The sequence below is a fragment of the Adiantum capillus-veneris genome, chromosome 26, assembly GCF_014529385.1.
Source record: "Adiantum capillus-veneris isolate H3 chromosome 26, ASM1452938v2, whole genome shotgun sequence".
Classification (NCBI taxonomy): Eukaryota; Viridiplantae; Streptophyta; class Polypodiopsida; order Polypodiales; family Pteridaceae; genus Adiantum; species Adiantum capillus-veneris.
The window spans coordinates 4,463,418-4,486,128 of record NC_140956.1 but is presented as its reverse complement, the minus strand read 5'-3'; the positions used below and the strand labels follow the sequence as shown (position 1 = coordinate 4,486,128).

The window sequence follows — 22,711 nt, the reverse complement described above, 5'->3', positions numbered from 1 at the left end:
GCTGTTTTTAGACATGCTTTCGTTACAACCAAGTGAAACCGACCCGTAGACTCACTAAAGGGCGATAGACTTTAGCTTTCACCTGATCTTTACACTGTTTAACTTTACTTGAACTTTACAACACAAAGGAACTTCGCGAATAAGCATGTGACTAGAATTCAACACTTCAAAACAAAACATGGCTTTGCAGCTAGAGCGCTTCCAAGCAGACAGCAACACCCTGTTGGCCCCAGAGACTGGCGCCTCTTTCGGTATTTCTTTTTTCTTATTACACTTGAGAAAAACCTGTAAACTTCTACAAGCTAACTTCTACAAGCTGTCCCACTTTTATCGGGTTGACATTCCCCTAAGCTGATTTTGGCAGCATAACCACAATAGAAGTCTCCACAGACAAAACCCAAGAAAACAGTGACTTTTCACGCACTTTAGAGCACTTTACAAAACCTGGCGAGAAATTACAGCAAATTGAAATCTTTGTTTTTCACCTCCAATTTGCACTACAACACTTGTTCAGTGATTCCCTAGCTTCCCCGAAGCTTATGGGACCTGTAGGCATCAAAACTGGCCAAAACCCTAAACCTGCAAAACAAATTACAGCAAGCAATAATTCTCTGTTTTGCGCTCCCATTCATGTGCCCATCACTCTTGTGGGTAGCCCTTGAGCTCTGCCACCCGTAGGGTCACTTGCTCTTTGATTTAGACAAGATTCCTCGCGGGAAATCTCTCTAAATTGTCCTATATAAGCACCCAAGGCTATCGTGAGGCTCCCTTGGCATTACCTTGCAGTTTAGGGACGAAACCCTAAACCTGCAAAAAAAAACACAACAGGATGTAATTTTCTGTTTCGCACCATTTTGAGCAAAGCAAACATGTCTACACGTGTCTCAAAAGCTCCCGCACGCAATGGGATAGTTCGCGCGAGAAAACTCTTTGTTTGTGTGTTCCTTTGCAATGACATTGTGCGTACTATAGGGGATTAGCAATTAGCTAATCCGATTCCCGTACAGAAGGCTCTTGCCTTGACAAACGCGCATAAAACCCCTAGAATCTGAGAAGCCCTATTCCTAGGGCATTACCATATGTGCAAAGGGGGAGAGAGATGTGTGAGAGAAAATGATCGCGCTGCATGAGACAAGGGAGAACGCAAGCTTTCCATTAAAGCTGTGATCACCTGCACCCACTACTCACACACACAATGGAGCACACTTGCTCAAAAAATCAGCCTCAACCTCAATTTTGGGCGCCCCCTCTTGGAATTAGATATTTTGGACTGAGTGTTGACCTACAGGTTGCTCTCCTATTGCCATTTGTCCAGTTTGCTCCTTTTGGTTTAATTCCTAGTACCCACCAACTTATAAAGTCTTGTCGAGGGGCCTATATGACTTTAATTGAGCCTAGCCACTTCTTTACTAGTCGGATTCTAGTGCCGATAGGCCCAACCATCTTGTGGTTGGCTGGCCTTGACTCCTACACGTGAGACTCTCGGTCGACGACCATTTCACACTAGCCACGCAATGTCCGGGCATTTGTGATTTCAACAAGAGGGTCCCAAAAATTAAATAAAAATCAAGGGAAAGAAATCAGCAAATATAGATAGTGATTGTCACAGTCTCGTGACATCAAGTGCCTTTGTAATTCACTTGATTAATTAATTGAAAAAATACTACCGAGAGCGCTTGACTTGACGACCAATACTCTATAGAGCGAAACGCAACTACTCTCATGTCGTCTACAAAGTGCAAGTTTTATCTGTCAATCCTTTTCAAGTCTTTCAATTGCAGTTTTACATGTTTCGGTGAGTCATCCATCCAACACGTGATTACATTGTCCAACATATCCTTGAACATGCAAACTCAATTTGCAAAGACGTCACTCCAAACTCATGCCCAAGTGTCGCTAGAGTGGCATCCATCTATGGCCCTCTCTCCTCAAGCTTGACTCGAACTTTTTGGCCATCTTTGGTGAGATGAAGTTGGCCTTGGCTCCGTTGTCGAAGAAATTAAAGCCTCCTCTTTATCTCACTTTGCCCCACGCTCTACAAAGTTGCACAGACTCAACATCCTATAGCATCTCCAAAAGATCTCACACAAGTGTCTCATTTGTCTTTGCTTTCTTAGCCTTCCTCTCCTCAATAGCTTTTAATGTCTCTGCTTTACTCTCCTCCTTTTTCAGACACACATCTCGCCTTGTTCCCCACACGTGTATCAATTTCCCTGCTTGTACCATTCCAAATTCTACTAAGCTGAAATCTGTGACTCGATGTCCTCTCAACTAGCTTGATGAATCTCCTTGCCTTCCTTGTCTTTCTTTTTCCCAAATTCCTGCACTTCTCAATTGATTCCTCATTCTCAAACTTCAGCTCCCCTGCGAGCAAGGTATAGCCATCATGTGTATGGGTCATCATCCCTTGTACGTTGAAGGCTTTCTGCTTTAGGCAACACATCTTCAATTCAAGAGGTAACCCGCAATAGTATCTCTCCATGCGCTAGTCGAGGTTATACATCCGGATAGAAGCCACCGGAGGAAATCAAACAACTGTTTGAATCCCACCCAAGACTTAGATATTTGTCCATGAGGTAAGAAGGTCGACCACCATAGTAAAGCATTTCCTTTGGGAGAGGAAGATGGTTTTTTACCCTTTGAGGGTTTGATGAAGTTGCCCCCTTGAGAAAGCGACTTCAAACCGTTGAGTAAAAGCAAAGGCTTTCTTCTCATCTCGAGGGTCTAAAAAAGCCGAACTTCACCTTTTTGGCCTGTCCCTTTGTAAACCTTTTTACGCTCAACTAATCATAAGTATTAGGTCATACAACTTTAGAGAGCCCTTATTCCCAAAAGACGCGCCAAAGATGAAGGCATCCCACCTCCATACATGCCACCAATCTCACCTTGGTGGAATCCATAAGGGTACCCCAGCATGCACGGCATCGTGCCATAAATCCCTCCCATAAAGCCAGGCCCCCCTGATCCATATGGACAAAAGCACCTGCTTCATATGGTCCAAATTTCAGAAGCACCTGCTCCAAAGGGACCAAATTCCAAGGAGGCATACCAAATTGATTCTTGGCCATCCTATCTGAAAAGTGTGATTCCTGCCAAAAAAAGCCCAGGTAGGGTGGCATCTACTACATCTCTGCTGCGGCAGAATGGTAACCGAATTGGAACCCTTCTTGTTGCTTGATGCTTTGGTTGCTATAACCTTCCCATTTGTTTTAGCTTAGGGTTGACTAGCCTCTTCCGCTGTCTAATCACTGTGTTCATAGGCTCGGCCTCCATGTACAACACATACAGTGGATCCCTGGAATAGGCAAGAAGATGCTCCATGAGGATGTTGACTTCGTTTCCTGATGCTCCTCCACATCAGGTGGAGCATGCTGTGTCTCCATCTTCCCTTCTCGGCCGTCGTCATCATGAGCTTCATTATGCTTTTCTTCTTGGTCCTTGCTGTCACCTTCCTAATCCGTAGCTTCTTCTTCCACTTCCTCTTCTTCTTCTTGATGATTAGGAGGTGGTGCTTCCATGGTCGATTGCTGCAGATCAGGTTCAGAGTCTTCCAAGGAGAAAACTTACACTCATGAAATTGGTGAACATGTGAACACATTCGTCTCGAATAATCTGTCTACCCTTTAGTATGCATGCATGTGCAAACAATGCATGCACAGGCTCAAAACATAGCCACTCGTATATCAGTGAAAAGGCATGATTGTCAAACATAAAATAATGTATTCGAACTAACCTCTTCCTTGTAGACTTGTTTTGGCATGCCAGGGTGTGTCATGATTATTAAAGATGCCTGAACAGCCTCCAGAGCAGATGAAATAATGAGGTAATTCTCAGAGTCACTCTGGGAGTTCAAAAGGCAATAAAATTAGGCAAAGTCAACAAAGATAAACCAAAAAAGAAGAATAATGATAAGGTTCCAATGACACACAAGTTCATTCGCTCTTCACAGAAGAAGGAAGATAAACAGGCAGACAAAATAACAAAGGAACTTCGAACATGCACATCTGAAAGTGCCTTTCTGTAAAATAATGCAGTTCTACTGAACGCAAAACCTTTTCTTGTAAACTCACATTATAAAATACATGCAAACCGTAACTACAGGCAACACATTTTCAAGCAAAACATGTCTACATACTTCTAGGTTTAGCTATTGAAATAAAAACAAATTGCAAAAAATCAAAAAAACATTTCTCCTATGTTTTTAGAGATAAAAAAAAGTGAAGCATTAATTTCTTATAAGCAACACCTCAGCAGCACCCTGATTAATGCCACACCAACACACAAATTTGAATACATATAGAGCTAAGTAACACAAAAATTAGCAGTTATTATGAATTTCCAGGATTTCCCTCATAACTATGAGTCAACTATATCACATGTGTGTACAGGTGGTAGTTACCAAAGGCAAAAATGACAAGCGAGCGAGGCAGCACTTGGGGGTTACCTCATCATCATCATCGATGCTCCGCTCATGGGCATGTTCGACATGATGGTCCAATAATCTTAACAACTTGACAAGAACATCAGTAGAAAGAAGCTGCAATAGATTTTTTGCATGTGCTGATGCAATTTCCTCTGCAAGAACTTTGATTTCATAAAGAGAGAGAAAGGTGCCCTCTTCATCACCTTCATCTTCTTCAGGAGAGTCCATCTTATCAAATATTCCCTCCAGATAATCACAAACAGCAGCAAGAGCCGCACCTAAAACATCACTTATTACTTCCTTAAGTTGCTTGAAACCAAATCACAAAAAAAGAGCTGTCACTTACTATGTTCTGAATCAGATTGACCCTGCATTGCAGCCAATGATTCTACTGCAGCCACAGTTTCTTTTCTTTTGATTTTTGATTTGCGTGTAGATGCAGTAAGGCGGGTATCCTAACATAAAGTGAAAAGAGCTTGCAAATGTCAGTCTAGCTCCACACAATGTGAAAAAACTGTATGAACAAGTTGGTTTTTAAAGCAGAGTTGGTTAGTTACAATTTTCAAAAATAGTAATACAAGTCATTATGAAACGCGTGGGATGGTCTTGATTTCACTGAATTAAATCATAGTCACGGTGATGATGTGGGTGTGTGGTAAGTGCATATATATGTGCTGAAGCACGCGCAGGTAAGCGAGCGTGCATGTGTGTGTGTGTGTGTGTGTGTGTGTGTGTGTGTGTGTGTGTGTGTGTGTGTGAGGAAAAATTACGCAAGGCTTTTCTCTGCGCACTGTCGCCAAACAGTCTGCACGCTCCTCCAGCCCACTGCGCCTGCGTCAGCAGGTGTCTGTGACTGTGTGCGTGTGCGTGTGTGTGTGTGGGAGGGTTTGGGTCGCGAGCCTGTCTGCACCCTGTTCCGGTTCACTGCGCCGGCGTTAGCAGGTTCTCTGCGAGGGTGTGTGTGTGTGTGCGTGTGACCTGCTGCGAGAGGTTCTGCCCTGCGCTGGTGTCCCTGGCTACCCTCAGTTCTGCAGAACGGCGTTCACGCCCTGCCTCGACAGTCAACGTCCTGCACAAGCATTATACAGCCTACGAAGTCTTCTGTTCAGTCAACGGCAGTGCAGCTTACAAGACTTCACCATTACAACGCTGCAGGTGCACAGAATTTGGACTGTTGCAGCATTAGTGTTAAGCAGTTTTACAGCATTACAAGTAAAATTTTAAGTACAGTATTACAGGCAAGGCATTTAGCAGATGTATGGATTTTGTGGGAGATGTATATATCTCTGCGGTCTTTGTAAATAGATAAACTGTCAATTACAAAAAAAAAACAAATTAGTATTTGCTTTAGTTCTCAGTCGTGGTTCGGTTAATGCAGTCAGAGTTTCCGTGCGTCTTCAAGCATCGTAGAGCAATGGAAAGTGTTTCGGAGAGTGCTTCTGAAATCAAAACTTGTCTGTATGAAGACTTCGAAGAGGCCCGAAAAGCCTGGAATGGTCAGGCACCTGCCCTTGAGGTGCGAATTCCAGTACAGGACCTCATGGATCCGGTAGCGCAATATGCCATGAATGCGGTCATTTTGTTCTTCCCTGGCAAAATGCCTGTTGCGCAGGATGTCGGACAGTGGGTTGATTTTCTGCTCAAACGTCAGGCTGTCCGCGGCGTTTATTTTGGTGCTCGGGGTTTCTATGAGGTGTTATTGGCAGATACCGAGGCTAGAAACCTCTTGCTGGAAATGTCTCCTCTCTTTTTTGGCACGCAGATGACTCATGTTCTGCCTTGGGCACTTATGAAGGACTATCAAAGTCTTATTCGTCACAAATGTCCTGTGTGGGTGGAAATTGTTGATTTTCCCCGCACATGGAGGCATTTTCTTCCATTGTTGGCTGCTCAACTTGGCAAGGTCATTTGCCCGCCGAAATTGGATGCGAACACTAACAGGTTTTGCATTTTGTGGGATACGAATAAGCAAACCCCGGATGGGATTATGGCCGATTCAGGGGACCCTTGGGTGGGCAAGCGCCCTTTTAAACTTAAATGGGGCAAATTTGCTAATTCCTGTTTTCGATGCGGTAAATTCGGTCACATGCAATCTGAATGTCCTGAACCAGTTTTACAGCCCCCTCTTTCGGCTGTTCCTTCCTCTGCCCCTGCCCCTATAGGCAAATCTGCTGGTGAAGCTAAATCAAATGGAATCCCTGCAATGAAGGTGGCTTCTAATGCAGATAAGGGGAAAAACAAAAATCCACCGTCTGCGGATGTTGGGAATGTAAATGCAAGGAAAGGGAAAAATGTTGCCTCGACTCATGTTGGCTCGTGGGCGATTCCTAAAAAGACAGTAAAAATTTGTACGCCTCCTTCATCTCGTAATTATGTTCCTCTGGTCAACACCAATAAGAATGTATCCTTTAAACAGCTTCCCTGCAATGACAATCGCACGTTGATTGACGCCTGGGAAAAAGCGATGCACTCTTTTTTAGGCGAGGCTTCCACTTCTTAGGCAGTCTCTATGGACAAGTTTCCTGCTTTGACTTAGCGGATGGGTTCTGGCATGGATGTGGTTGATGGAGATGTCCATATGGGCATCTCGACTTGATCGTTTTGTTTCGGGCGTTGTAAATATGGTTTTAATGCATAGTCGTATTAAATGCATTTCATATAATGTGCGTGGGTTATGTAACCTGGACAAATGGCGACTGACCTGGCACTATGTACATACATGTAAGGCAGATATTGTGGTTTTGCAAGAACACAACCAACATGACTTTGCTAGTCAGTGTTCTTATTTCGCAGGTTATTGGATTGCATATGCTGGTTTGCATGATTACTCAGGTTTATTGATGTTGGTTCGGCATGAGCTTCAGCCAGTTCTCTTGTATAATGATCCAAACGGCCAGAGGATGGTGATTCAATGCTTGTTGAACGGTCAGGTGTATGAATTTGGAGGTGTTTATGCGTACACATCCTCTGGCCAAAGGGCTGTTCTATGGCAGACATCTCTTCTCGCTCATGGACCTCGAGCGCATTTCTTTGCGGTGATTTTAATAATACTCCTGAGATGGATGATAGTACCACTGGCAATTCACATATGTTGTTTGCGGAAAGGCAAGAATGGGATAATCTCTTTGCTGTTACTCAGATGACTGATATATGGCGGCCCGCATTTGCGTCCAAATGCATCTGGTTTTACTTTTCAGCATGTTGCCCATTCTTCTTATCGAGCGCGGTTGGACAGATGGTATCTGCTTAATTTGCAACAATATGAGGACTTTGTATGTGAGGTCCACATCGATTACACCTTGCAGTTATCGGATCATTACCCTGTTTTGTTGGATGTGAGTTTTGGGCAGACTTGTTGTGATCGGCCTCTTCCCAGGAAGCGTTTGCTACTTGTCATTAATGCTTATCTCACTCATGAGATTTTTCGGGGAATGATCTCTGAGGTTATTCCCCCTCTGCTGGTTCATATGTATTTTGATCTTGATGCCGCTTGGTATCGCTTTGTTATGAGGGTGCAAAGTGTTATTTGTGACTATGGCAAGCATTACATGCAGTACACTCGAGGGGAAGTCAAAGATGCGAAGCATGCTTGTCAACGGCTGCAAGAGTTGGCTGATTTGCGGCCTCTGTCTGATTCTCAAATGGCGGAGCTATGTGAAGCTTCTGTGTGTATACAGCGTAATGACAAGCGAAAGCTTGCTAAATGGCAGACGCGTACTCGCCAACAGGCTTTCACGGACAAAGGCTGTGCTTCAAAGCAATTCTTTAAGCATTTACATCATTCGAGAATCTCATGTGCAATCAAGCGTGTTATGCTTTCCTCGAGTGTTTGGACTTCTTCGAACCAGGACCTTGCGGATGCCATGGTTTTGCATTATCGACAGGTGTTTGCTACTCCTTCTCAGACATCTTTGGCTGCTTGCCATGCGCGTCAATTGATGCTTTCCTTTGTTGCTCCGATTATATCCCCACAAGATGCATGTAGTCTTGAGGACCCCTTCACTGCTTCGGAATTGCATAGTGCGTTGCTTGCTTTGGGCCGTTGGCGGTCTCCCGGCTGGGATGGGCTTACAGTGGAATTTTTCCTCTCCTTCTGGGAGGATCTTGAGCATCCATTGCTTTACATGATTAATGCGGCATGGGAGAAACAAGATTTGCCGACATCTTGGAAAGAAGGTTTACTTAAATTGCTGCCTAAGCAAGCACTCTGTGAGCGATTCTCTCATTGGCGGCCGATTACTTTGATGCCGGTGGTTTATAAGATATTGGCTAAGATGTTGGTGCACCGCATTAAGGACCATCTTTTTGCAGGACTCCATCAGGCTCAATATGGTTTCATTCCACGTCGCCAGATTATGGATAATCTGGCTAATGTTTTGATTGGCATGGAGTACGCTAAGTACACTCAACAAGATGTGTTGGTTATGCAAGTTGACATTGAGAACGCCTTTGACACTGTACAATGGGACTTCATTGCCGCCACCATGACATGTTTAGGGTTTGGTCCTAAATTCGCCAATGTGGTTTATTTTTTGTATGCATGTAGCACATCTTCAGGGATATTGGAAGGTGAATTAACTGAATCTTGGCCTCTTGGTTGTTCGGTCAGGCAGAGATGCCCCCTTAGTGCTTTGTTGTATGCTGTTGCTACTCACCGGTTGTTGACTTATCTTGATCACTTAACCTCTGTTCATAGTCTGCATGGTCTGCAGATACCTTCGGGTTGTACATTCATTGGCCAGGCTTACGCTGACGATTCGTTGTTTATGCCTCGTAATCAGCAAGCGGATGTCAAGGTGATTATGGAAGCATTGGACCTGTTTCGAATTGCTGCTGGGCTTAAAGTCAACTTCTGCAAATCGAAGCTTCTGCCTCTCCGTTCTTGTGATTGGCATAGTATGTTGTGGCCTGGTGAGATTGTGTCTTTGAATGTGATCACTAGGCATTTGGGTTATCCAATTGGATGGAATGTTACTCACTCTCAGAAAGTTGATTGGGTTATGCAACGCTTGAATGTCAAATTGCATTACTGGAAGCTTTCTACTTGGCCCTTGCATGTTCGTCTGCGAATTGTTCAGAGTATCCTCTTGGCATATGTTCAGTTCTTTTTGCCACTGATGCATTTGGCCTCGCCGGTGTCTTGATTCTCTTATGTCGGACATTATGTCCCATTTGTGGCGGACTCATGCTACCAAAAAAGGCTTACGCTTGCTATCGATGGAGAAGCTTTGCACTCCTAAACGTTTTGGTGGACTGAATATCTTGGATTTACGCAGGCATCTCTATGCGCGGAAAGCTATGTTGTTGCCCACTCTTGTGCAACAAATTCAGCCTTGGACATTGATGTTTGCATTCCTCGGTCAGCACGTTGTTACTTCTGCGTTTGGCCATTGGCAACCCTCTCTCTGGGAGGTGGTTTTTGGCAAGATGGAAGGGCACATTCTTGGATGTCCACTTGCTTCCTCTCTGGTATCTGCTTGGAAAGAAGTTACGAGGCATTTATCGTGGACTCCTCGGCAGGAAGGGGATTCGATTCGATTGGAAAGTCTCCATTGGAGCCGGGCATTCTCTCAGGCTTTGGTCGATCGATCACCCTGTCAGGCTTACTTTCTCTCTGGTCGTGGCATTCGAGTGGTTGAGGATGTGGTCGATGAGGCTGGATATACTTTTGAGTTTTCCTTGGCTGCTCGTCGTTTTGGGTTGGGCATGCATTACCGTCAGTTTTGGAGAGAGCTTCAAAGCATGTTGCTCGACTTTTTGCCTGTTTCACCTTTGCCTGATGGTGATCGCATGTTTGATTGGGCCTTTCGGGAAACGCCTTTTCGAGCTATTTCTGCGGGTCGAATTTATGCTATTCTTCTACCACGACCATGGCTTGATGGTCATTGTAATGCCATTTGGCGCATGCACAAATTTGACCTCTGGTGGAGGAGGCTCCTATCTGCCTTGTGGAAAATCCATTTGCCTTTGAAGGAGCGTCTGTTTCTTTGGCGATGTTTGCTTGGAGTGCTTCCTGTTGGCACTTTTCTTCGAGCACGTCGTATTCGTCCTTCTTCTTGCGTTCGTTGCTCGACTGCAGAAAAGGATATCTGTCACTTGTTGTGGGATTGCTACGTTACCAGAGATTTCCTTCAGCAGGTATCAACATGTTTGCGGCTCCGTTTTCCTGGGGTTGTCTTCCACAAAAGGTTTTGGGCATTTGGCATTTTCTCACCGACGTTACAGCATTTTGTGGTCTTCTTCATGTGGGTCAGATACTGGGCTTTCTGGACCGTGTGGAGTCAGCGTAATGCTTACATGTTTCATCGTACTCATGCGAATCCATTCCCTCTCTTCAGGCTTTCTCTTAGGCAATCGTTACGGTTTGCTTTGGAAGCTGGTGATATCACCTTGGAGATGCATCAGCTTTCATATGAATGTTTTTAGTTACGCTCTACAGATGAGGAGTTTTGTGCTCCTCCCCTTGTATATGATCTTTTCGGTGGGTTTTCCTCGCTTTGAGGTTTCCCACTAGTAAATTAATCAATCGATTTACAAAAAAAAAAAGTGTGTGTGTGTGTGTGTGTGTGCGCGCGTGCGTGCGCGCATGCGTAGGCATGTTCTTGCTAGGAAGGCTATGCTATTGCCTACACTTACGCAACAATCACAGCCTTGGACTCTTATGTTTGCACACTTGAGTCAGCATGTGGTTACGTCCTCATTTGATCACTGGCAATCATCTATTTGGGAGGTTGTATTTGGTAAGATGGATGGGCATTCCTGGATGCCCGCTTGCTTCCACCTTGCTCTCTACCTGGAAAGAGGTTACGATTCATCTATTGTGGAATGCTCGGAGGGAAGGAAAGTCATGTAAGGTGCAGCAGAATGAATGTTGAAACTTTGCTCAAGATGAGTAATCCGATCGTGCTCAAGGTTCCTTTTTCTTACGGCAGGGAGAGCCTTCCGTTCTTTAATGAGAGAGTACAACGGACAAACAAAGTGAATGGACACTATGCGTGAAGGTGCTAAGACTGAGAGACAGAGAGAGAAGAGAATACGACACTAGAAAGTTGTAAAACCCTCCTGCGAAGGCCCCACTCTCGATGGCGAGAGTGGTCTACTATTGATTGCACAAACTCATACAAGACTCTGATGCAAAACTTGAGAACTATGATGCAATATGTGGAGACGACAGTGACGACAACGACGACTCGAATTGCTATCTACTGTAGGTGACTTGAAGGCTGAAATTCTGCTACGTCCAAAAACGCTAATTCTCTCGATTGCGCAGTAAATTCAGCATTGTACGCTTGCTGTTTTTACTCTATTTTGGGGCTGTTTTGAGCCCAAAATGTTTCCATAATCAAGGGGCACTTAGCCCAAGGTGCAGGGAACAGTGCAGGGACAGTCGTGTGCCCAAATCAGGTCCAAAAACAGGGCTGAACCAGAAATTACAGCGACCTGCAATTTACTGTTTTGTGCTCCTGACTGAGGGAATATGTCCGTGGAACAGAGGGCCTACCTTAGAAACTGATTCGGATTGATTTCGGTACTGTTATGCTGCCGAAATTTTGTCGAATCTGGAGCGTACTAGCTGGATGCAGGTGTTGTCTTCCAGGGGCTCTTTTTGTAATTCCCTCTCTCTAAGTTAAAGAAATACCGAAAGGGGCTCCAGTCTTTGGGGCCTACAGGGTGTCGGTCTCGTGTGCGCAGTGACATTCTAGTCGCTGGACGCAACTGTGTTCTCTTCCCTTCTCAGTGCTCTGTGTAAAGTTAACAGGTAATTGAAATAGTACCGCCCTCTACGTTGTGTAGGCCGGTTATACTGCCCTGAAGTGGTATTGCACCGTTGAGATGAACTCCGAGCACCGCTCCTGCTGCTCAAGGAAAACGCTTGGCTGCTGCTCCTCTGCTGACTGCTGGCTGCACGAAAAACGCAGATGTGGGGGTGCTGCCCAAAAACGCTGGGATACCCCTCCTCTGCCCGCTGGCTGCCTGGCCTCAAAGGGGCCAAGGGCTGCCCCTTGGGGTGTCCAAGGGAGGGCACCCCTAACTGGGGCTACTCTGCACTGGTATGGAGTGACCCCCTCTGCCTGCCTATATAGCTCTCCAAGGAGGCAGCCCGACCCAAGATCCCAGCCCTCACGACCTGGCATAAATGGGAAATAGGGAAAATAGGCATGGGAGTAGCATAGTGCACTGGGGGAAAAATACCTAGGGTATCAGGAGCATGCAAGGCCATGGAGCTGAGCCTTAAACCCGAGCTAAACATGGCTAGACACGACCCGATATGAGAGACCTACCTCACAGCCACAAAACAGCCCTCACTCCCTAATCTAATCTGCTCGTGGGAGATACTGGAGCTACCACCGGACAGGAATATGAACTCTTAACACATTCTTGATGGCTTACTTAATCTTGTAGATCTAGAGTTCCTAACTTAACAGTTCTAGTGTGCACAAATGTAGATAGTCCTAATTTCATTAAATTGAAATTACTCAAAAAATAAGAAAATACCCAATTTACCAGCAATTGAACCAGAATTGATTGGAGTTCCCATCCTATCTGGAGTAAGACAGAGTACCTGTGGTATCTAAAGCGATGAAGTTATTTGTGGAGCCTCCATCAAAAAGAATTGAGACTCTTTGTCCATTGAGACTGCCCCAAGCTTTTGGGAGTGGCTAATAAGTCCGGGGCACGGACACGAAGATTCTTTGACAAACAAAATCTTCACTATTCTGTCAGATTCTCCTTGGGAACCTGTGTGTGTTACAAAAGGGATCGGGTCCTCCGTAGAAGAAGAATCTTTCTGAGCTCTAATACCACTATTATAGGCTTAGCGAGAAGTTAATAGCAACACAGGAATAGAAACTGCAAAATCACTGACTTTGAGAGAGAGAGAGAGAGAGAGAGAGTCGACACGGCGGAGTACCGCGCCCAAATGCACTCGTCCCAAAGACTAGCGCCCTTTCTGGTATTTCTTTATTATTATAAGTCGCAACAGGACATTTCCCAAGGGTCCTCTACTCTCAGACTCTCCGTCCAGATGCTCTGCAGAGTGAGCCCTGGGTTCATTAAACATTACAAGGCTTGCCTAAAAGCAGAGCCCAGAAGCACTTCTCTCAAAAGCAGTAAAACTCAAAAACCATCTGCTCCCAAAAGCTAGCGCCAAAAACTCCAAAAACTGCCATCAAAAATTGTGGAAATGCATACAACATGCCATGTGGGACAGCCATCACGAATCGCAGAAATTCCGTACATCACCTATAGGCTGCCACGTTAGCATCTCAGCGTTTTTTATGAATAATATCTTCAGAGTTCTTTGGGTTTTTAGGGTTTTAGGTCCCACGACCGGTGCTCATAAGTTAATTCAGTTGGTTGGTTCGGCTTCTCTTGTCCACTCGGCCATTTCTCTTCTTGTTGGGCATGCCACACCTACCAAGCAAAATTGACCTAATGTTACTTGTACCTATTGTGGAAGACATGAAAACATAGCAGCTAGATGTTATTAGAGACCGCGTGATCATCACAAAGGTGATGATTCCCTTGGGACCGCGACAGCTTCTATCCCTACCGCTCCTAATGCCTCGGCCGAGATATCGATTGCCGCCATTGCCCTTTAGCCTGTTCATTTGCCCTCGTATCCTCTTCCTTGGTGTGCTGTTGGTTCCTTCTTGACCTCGGCAGCCTTTCTCCTTTGGTCAAAAGTGTTCTGCTTCCCGGGGGTACCACTTATCCTCCTCTCTCCGCCTGCTTCACCCTGGCCAATGGACTATGATACACTCATCTTTGATGCTTCCAGTGCATCCTCTTTCCCAACTTGTTCAGTTTTTTGCCATTATTTTCAGCTTCTATGTGCAACTTGATGAATTCAACCTCCGGTATGGTCATCATCAATTGTTGTTCATTGTTATTGGCTTGGCACTCATTTTGGTTCTCCAAATTTGTTAGGACTCCAGCATTTTCCTTTGTAGTTTCTCAGCATGTATTGTTGAGGGGGGGTGTTAAGACCTTCACCTTCCAGATGATCTCTTGGTTGGTTATTGGCTCTGCCAGGCTTTTCTCATGTGCACTTAGGTCCTTGGTTGTGGGTTGGCCACCCTTTCACCCTGTTGGTAGGGATCCTAGGCACATATAGGGTGCGCACCAGGCATTTTGCCCATTTTATATTTTTTCCCAAGTTTTGGATTTTTTGTGTTAGGTATTTTCCCAACCCAGCTTTGGCACACTATATAAGTGTGGTCGATGTACACTATCTAGATATTTGTATCATTTTGCCTCTAGAGTTAATGAGTCGCCAACTTCACCTCTCTCGTAATCTCGCATGCATGCCAGCTCTCTTCTGTTATACACTCTAACAGACACAACTTTCTAAAGAGAGAAATAAGGTGACAACAAATCCGGCAATAAGACTAATGAGTAGGTAGGAAACTACACAGGGACTAGATCTAGGGACACCATTGAAAGTATGAAACAAATGTATGTTCAGAATAATGGACTACACATGAAAGCGTTTTTTTGGGTTTTTTTTTCTTTATTTTTTGGGAAGAAGACAGAGGGGGGGGAGGAAGTCTCTTCTAAAGAAATGCCACTACATGAGTCTCTGCAATTAGCATCAATCAACACTCGGACAAAGAGGAAGGGAGAGAAGGAAGAAGAAGAGAGAGAACAAAAGATTTAAAAATGTAGGAAAATCCCAAGAAAGAAAGAAGAAAAGATTTTATCGACATGAGGCCAAAGGTAATTAGCCTGTGGGACAAACCCACATACAAGGCCTTGGTGTCATTCGGATGTCATAACATACAACAAGGAAAGAGTCTTTCTTGTGATGCAGCTAAGTCAAACTGTGGATGAGTATGTTAAGTACACAAGGCATGAAATGGTGTAGGGGGGTACATGAGAGCTGGATGGAGCTCTACTCACTATAGTGCTATACCTGGAAGATTATAAATGCAACCCTAGTCAGTTCCATCTTGAAAAATGGAAGAAGAAGCGGCGCGGGGGGGGGGGGGTTATCTTAACATCCTTTGGAGGGGGAAAGTGCTCGTTTTTTTAAAACAGAGGGAGGGTATGTGAGAGGCAAAGAGAGAAAAACAGATATACAAGTGCTTTAAGAGAAGAAAATGTCAAGCATATAAACTTCCTTCACACATATCACTGCATTTTGGCATGAAGAAACATGAAGTAAATTTGAAGTAAAAGCGCTTACAAAAATACTTGCATTGAGGACTCACCTCATACGCTGCATGGCAAAATGTTTTAGCAGCACCCCTTGCCACGTTAGTTTCCAACAACTCTTCTGCACCTGCCCCATGTGCCAAGGTAGCTTTTTTCTCATGACTCAAATTTCGTAACCCTTGCTGATCATTCTGCTCTGCATTGATGTGAATACATATAGCAATCTCAACAAACAACGGTTTCTGAAAGTTACCTAAGAACACCCTACTAAAGATTGAATAATCTCAAGGTATATTGACTTGAAACAACCTTTTAAAACTGGTTCTGCACTAGACTAAAGCATCTCAGGGTTTGATGGTTATCGGAACAAACTAGGTTTAAGTAAACGACTTTTCTATTTTAAAGTGATGAAGCACGTGGAAAAATGTGTGTATACATGCCCCCACTCGATTCCATAAGGTGCTCAAGTTCATCCCAGCCAAAGAAAGAAAAGAAGAAACATTATCTTGTTTCTCCAAGCAGCCTAGATTGAAAAACCATTTCTTAACCACAATATTCACTAATACACTTTTACACCTTAATCATGTCAAAGATTGCACAGAAGAGTGGAACAATAAAGGTGAAAATTAAGCATTGTGAAGAGACAAACAAAAACTCAAAGTCATACTTACCAAGAGGTTACAAAAACACTATGTAAACAAGTAGTCCATCTGCAAAAACTGAACATTTTCAAGCATAATCTAGCTTATTAAACAAGTGTGAATATCCATTATCACATCCGACTATCATTGTAGACAAGCCGAAGCCAAAAGAGCGGTGTTTACAAGTTTCAAATCGTGTCCACATAGCAAAAAACAAAGTTTCTTTTGACATTAATAATACTTCCACCAAACTGAACACAATCCATATTTTATCACCTATACGTAAATCTAACCCCCCAAAAAAAAAAAAATTATACCCATTGATAGGACCATTCTTCTTCATCGTGATAAGGCTCCCTACCATCCTTGCCATCATGTATTTGGGGACCCAGCATCAGTAGGTGTATCCCGTATTGCACGTAGATGTTGACACTTAGGCTGCCCAATCAAGCCCATGATTCGACTGGTCAGTGATGCCCCTTACAAGCTTATGCAAGATTGCGACATTGCTTTTGGGTATGCCCATATGCTCATTTTGTTAGAAGGGCAGTTTGTAAGCTTCTAGGTCGAGCTGGTCTGAATGATGGCTTTGTGACCTGGGGGGCTGTCACTTGGCTCAGCAGTTCTGGGGTTCTGCATGGCGCCCTATGTCTCTCCCGTTGGGGTCATGGTGTCATCTAGGAGGCTGGCAGACCTAGGTCTATGCACCCATATAAGTGCCCCTCCCCTACCAATTGTACACATACATTGTTGTATCCACAGAGGGCGCCCCCATGCCCTTTGCTCATAGCACTCTCTCTCTCTCTCTCTCTCTCTCTCTCTCTCTCTCTCTCTCTCTCTCTCTCTCTCTCTCTCTATATATATATATATATATATATATATATATATATATATATATATATATATATATAATATATATGTCTTGTGGGTGACTACCATAGGTCTATACCTTGCACTTTCCTTCAAGGGTGAATCTGGGCTTATCCTGGATTCATCTGAGCATATATAACCATCAGCTCCATCATGCATAGTATTGACTAAATACCACGACATCCCCACTAACGTCGTCAGTGCCCAATAGTGGGTGTAGAACTAGGTGCACACCACACGCGCACACACATGAGCATACATCAACACAAAGTTCAGCGTACTGAGTTTCTGTCATGACTCCGGAGATCAAGGGCAGACTCAGCCATAATGAAGCCTAGAACTAAAAGAAGCATGAAATCGAAAAAATTAGCACAAATGAGGTAGTTGATAGGACATACGCACCACAAAAGATAGAAAGAATTAGCACAATATCAACTGGTCGTAACTCGGACAAAAACTTCACAATGTGAAGTCTGCATGTCCGCTATACGACTAAAAAATATACTCAGCTGAATCCAGGATAAGCCCAGATTCACCCTTGAAGGAAAGTGCAAGGTATAGACCTATGGTAGTCACCCACAAGACAATATAACCATCACCTCCATCATACATAGTATTGACTAAATACCACGACATCCCCACTAACGTCGTCAATGCCCAATAGTGGGTGTAGAACTAGGTGCGCTGATGATATTGTGTTGATCTCTCTCTCTCTCTCTCTCTCTCTCTCTCTCTCTCTCTCTCTCTCTCTCTCTCTCTCTCTCTCTCTCTCTCACGCGATCATTCGAGCAGAGCTAGCTGCCCCCCCCATGGAGATTGAGGCGCTTACCAGATCAGTGACCTTTGTGCACAGCCTATGGGATACTACTAGAGACAGATATGCTAGACTGGCCCTTGAGTCTTCCAGACAGTTAGCTCTACAGGGGGACACTTCATGCTGGTATGCACAGATGACTTCATGGTTTCAAACGCATGGCTTCACCATGGACAGGTTGCCCCCTTTCCAGTATTCTCTTCAGGCACCCTCGCTGTCTCTTACACGGGTGGAGATCACTAGACTCATTCGTCAGGACCTGATCCAGCTCGACACCAGGAGGACATGGATAGAGCCGCCTCAGGAGTTGAGCACGAAGATGGCTTTCTATAGAGAGCATCTTCTCCACCTCACATAAGATGGGTTTGTAATTCGACCCAGCTACATGGACACACATATGTCTCATGGTTTGCGTTGTGCCATTGGTCAGATACGCACATCCTTACATCAGCTCGAGATTGAGACTGGTAGATTCAGAGGGATACCAGCAGACAGCAGGATATGCCGATTATGCCAGAGAGAGCCAGAGACAGAGTTGCACTACATATGTCATTGCACAGTGTTCTATGAGATACGGGGGCGTTTCCACTGCCTATTCAGAGAGGGTTTTGGTCCTCTATCTAGGGTCATGAGTTATGAGGATCAGAGATGTCTTGGACTATATCTACTTGAGTTACACAGGTGTAGAGACACTTTACTAAGGAGAGCTAGAGAGAGGCAGTCCCAGAGACACATTACAGATTTCTTTTCACTAGATATGGGACAGCCAGAGGAGCAGCCACCACTGCAGAGCTCGTCCCACACTCATTCGATCACTACTAGCACTCTCATCGACCGAGCATTGGAGCTACAGAGATACAGACGACCGCGACTAAGGAGAGGAGCTACACAGCATCGACGGAGACTACAACAGAAGATTCGAGCCATACTCTCTCGACATCTAGAGTGCAGATGAGGATGGATCCTCACCATTTCTTCCATCTTTGTTTCACACACTGTTACATCCAGTTTACCGGGTACCTATTGTATCAGCTGCTACACCCACGTAATTTTAGATTGTAGTAGTAGTAGTAGTATTTTGTTCCACTTCTAGTTCTTTTCTAGTTCTTTTGTACCCAGACATGGTATTAGATTCACTATTTTGTAACTGATTGGTCTCATAGGTCATTTTGGCCTTTTGAAGACGTTAATATAACATTTCATTTCATTTCTCTCTCTCTCTCTCTCTCTCTCTCTCTCTCTCTCTCTCTCTCTCTCCTCTTATCAATCTCCTTCCAATACAATGCCTCTCAAGTACATAGGAAGAAGACACACACAAGATATACTTTCACGCCAGAAACTGATTCAATCTATGTGGAAAAGATCTATAATAGGATGCAGGCAGCCGAGCCAGTATATACTGTAGAGGAGATTACTTCTCAGTTAACAGAGATACAACATGGAGCAGCACAAGAGGCATACCCACATACTCGACCTGATCAGAAGAGAGGAGCTGGGAACATGCCTCAAAACAGTTGGTATGACGAGGAATGCAGAGAGACGAGAATCCAGGTCCAGAAAGACCTTACACTTGGGATCATCACATATAAGCAGTCTCGGATTGCTCTTCGGCGTATAGTACGTCGCAAGAAAAGGACATTTTTAGCCAAACTAGAGAAGGATTTATATCAGCTCTTCTTGAGTCAGGACTCACATGAGGCATGGCGCTTATTTCACGAGCACTCACCACCTCCGACGATTACTTCTCCTGAGATCTGGGGTCAATATGTAACATCATTATATATGGTATCTGGACAGCCTCCATTACCAGATCCGCTAGAGCCATGCCCTGCTGCTAGTACTTTCTTTACTACGGAAATGGTGGAAAAAGCCATTGATAAGATGAAGACAAGAAGAACATATGATCATGAAGGTTTAGTAGCAGAACATCTGATCCATGCCAGGGATCTACTTTCAGAAGTCCTTGCTCGGCTGTTTAATCGGGTCATGTGTGAAGGATTACCTGAATCTTGGAAATTATCTACTATCGAACCTATTTTCAAGTCCGAGGATCCCATGATACCCGGGAAATACCGCACCATTATGGTAGGTCACACTCTGACCCGACTGTACGCATCCATTCTTGAACCAAAATTGAGTAGATGGGCAGAGAATGAGGGCATAAGAGCAACAGGACAAGCAGGATTCAGAAGGGGTTATTCCACTTTAGATCATATTCTTACGCTCAGAGCCATTATTGAGGAAGGAAGAGCAAACGGGAGAAGGATGTATTGTTGCTTTGTGGATTTTCGGAAAGCTTTTGATACAGTACCAAGGGCCAGATTGATGCACAGGATGCAAGAGTTAGGGGTCCCCAAAGAGATTATTTGGGGGATCATGGCCTTATACGGGTCAGTAACTGGCTATGTACGTACTCCAGAAGGGGATTCCGACATTGTTCATTCCACCGTTGGAGTAAAGCAGGGATGCCCACTGTCCCCTACTTTATTTGGTATGTACATAGATGAGGTATCAGATTACATTGATAGAGAGGGTGACAGAGGGGCTCAACTTGTAGGGTCATAGATCCCTTTGTTGTTGTATTGATAACAGAATCACCAGATGGAATGCAGAGGCAGCTAGATGCATTACATAAATTCACAGAGGACAATGGCTTGTCGGTAAACTTGGGTAAAACCAAAGTTATGGTGTTTAACACCACACCGCAGTGGGTTAGGAGATCGGCACCTACATTTGCATATGGCCAGGATACAATAGAGTACACAGATGCATACACATACCTTGGGGTGGTATTTCCAGGACCGAAGTTTACTCTTAAGAAAGCAGCGGATGCTAGATTATCCAGAGCCTCTGCGGCCTTGGGAGGGTTGGAGAGGATGTGTTCACAAGTGCAGTTTCAGGAACCACGAACAAAACTTTGGCTCTTTGATACTGTGGTGGCTTCGGCTATGCTTTATGGGGTCCAGATTTGGGGACCATCTGTGGATCAGGATAATTGAAAGTCAATGGAGAGACCTTTGGTATCTATGATTTCCTGAATGATTAGAACCAAGGCCTCCGTACCACACGCGATTACCCGAGCGGAACTAGCGGCCCCACCGATAGAAATTGAAGCTCTTACCCGATCAGTGTCCTTTATACATGGTTTGTGGGATACAAATAATTGCCGATATACTAGACTGGCCCTCGAATCCTCTCAACAATTAGCAATGAAAGGGGATACATCATGCTGGTATGCGCAACTATCCTCGTGGTTTCGGAGACACGGGTTCAGTATGGAAAGATTACCCCTCTTCCAATACTCTCTTGAGGCCCCATCACTGGCAATTACACGAACGGAGATTAATAAAATCATCCGACAGGATCTTATACAATTGGATACTAAGAGGACATGGGTAGACCCTACACAAGAATTGGGCACGAAGATGGCCGACTACAAAGAAAACTTCCTACAACTATCTGAAGATGGATTTGTGATTCGCCTGAGTTACATGGATACCCACTTGTCTCATGGTTTGAGATGTGCTATTGGTCAAATTCGTACATCCTCACACCAGTTGGAAATTGAATTTGGCAGATTTAGGGCAATCCCACCTGAGAGCAGAATTTGCAAGTTATGCGGAATGGAGCCGGAGACAAAATTACACTATATATGCCATTGCACAGTATACTATGAGATACGGGAGCGTTTTCATTGCCTCTTTAAAGAAGGCTTTGGACCTCTAGATAGAATCATGCAATACCAGGATCAAAGATGCTTAGGCTTCTACCTACTGGAACTACATCGGCACAGGGATAATCTAATGAGAAGACAAAGAGCACTACAGCCTCAGAGGTGGATGACAGATTTCTTCGGATCGAGAGAAGCAAGAGTGGAAGGAGAAGCAAGAGGCCAACAGCCAGCACAAATGAGTACCCACAGTCATACCAAAGGCACGCTAATTGACAGAGCGACTGAGCTTAGGAAATCGAGACGACCAATACCAAGATGCAGAAGCACACTTCACCGGAGGAGACTACAACAAAGGATTAGAAGCATTCTAGCCAGACACCTAGAATGCTCCTAAGAAGTTTATTTAATACTTTGTATTTAGTTTTTCACATTTATTTTCACACTTTCACACTTTTCACACTTAGTACTTTAGTACTAAGGTACCCAGACATTGTAACAGATTCACAACTTTTGTATCAGTTTGGTCTCATAGGTCATTCTGGCCTTTTGAAGACGTTAATATAACATTTCATTTCATTTCATTTCATATCTCTCTCTCTCTCTCTCTCTCTCTCTCTCTCTCTCTCTCTCTCTCTCTCTCTCTCTCTCTCTCTCCGCTTAGTTTAGGATTCCGCAGTATTTATATCTTGTTATCCCTAGTTTAATTTATTTTGTTAATCTGACTTCATATCCGATACACCGCATTGTAACTTCCTGGTCTCATAGGTCACTTTGGCCTTTTGAAGACGTTAATATAACATTTCATTTCATTTCATTTCTCTCTCTCTCTCTCTCCCCTTCCAATACAATGCCTCTCAAGTACAAAGGAAGAAGACGCACACAAGATATACTTTCACACCAGAGACTGATTCAGTCTATGTCGAACAGATCTATAGTAGGATGTGGGCAGCCGAGCCAGTATATACTGTAGAGGAGATTACTTCTCAGCTAACAGAGATACAACATGGAGCAGCACAAGAGGCATACCCACATACTCAGCCTGATCAGAAAAGAGGATCTGGGAACATGCCTCAAAACAGTTGGTACGACGAGGAATGCAGAGAGACGAGAACCCAGGTCCAGAAAGAGCTTAC

The 22,711-nt window shown here is 44.3% G+C and overlaps 1 protein-coding gene across 2 annotated transcripts in view; it reads right to left on the bottom strand.

The window, feature by feature from the left end:
- EMB2773 (PHD finger family protein) overlaps positions 1-22,711 on the bottom strand; it is a 133,916-nt gene that overhangs the window by 48,391 nt on the left and 62,814 nt on the right. Inside the window, exons 3-6 of one of the 2 annotated variants that reach the window (XM_086500944.1) lie at positions 15,637-15,776; positions 4,770-4,878; positions 4,445-4,701; positions 3,734-3,841 (exon numbers count right to left, since the gene is read on the bottom strand). In XM_086500944.1, the coding sequence (XP_086357070.1) occupies positions 3,734-3,841; positions 4,445-4,701; positions 4,770-4,878; positions 15,637-15,776 (614 nt within the window). The remainder of the gene's footprint in view (positions 1-3,733; positions 3,842-4,444; positions 4,702-4,769; positions 4,879-15,636; positions 15,777-22,711) is intronic. The other variant, XM_086500945.1, reaches the window with a different exon arrangement.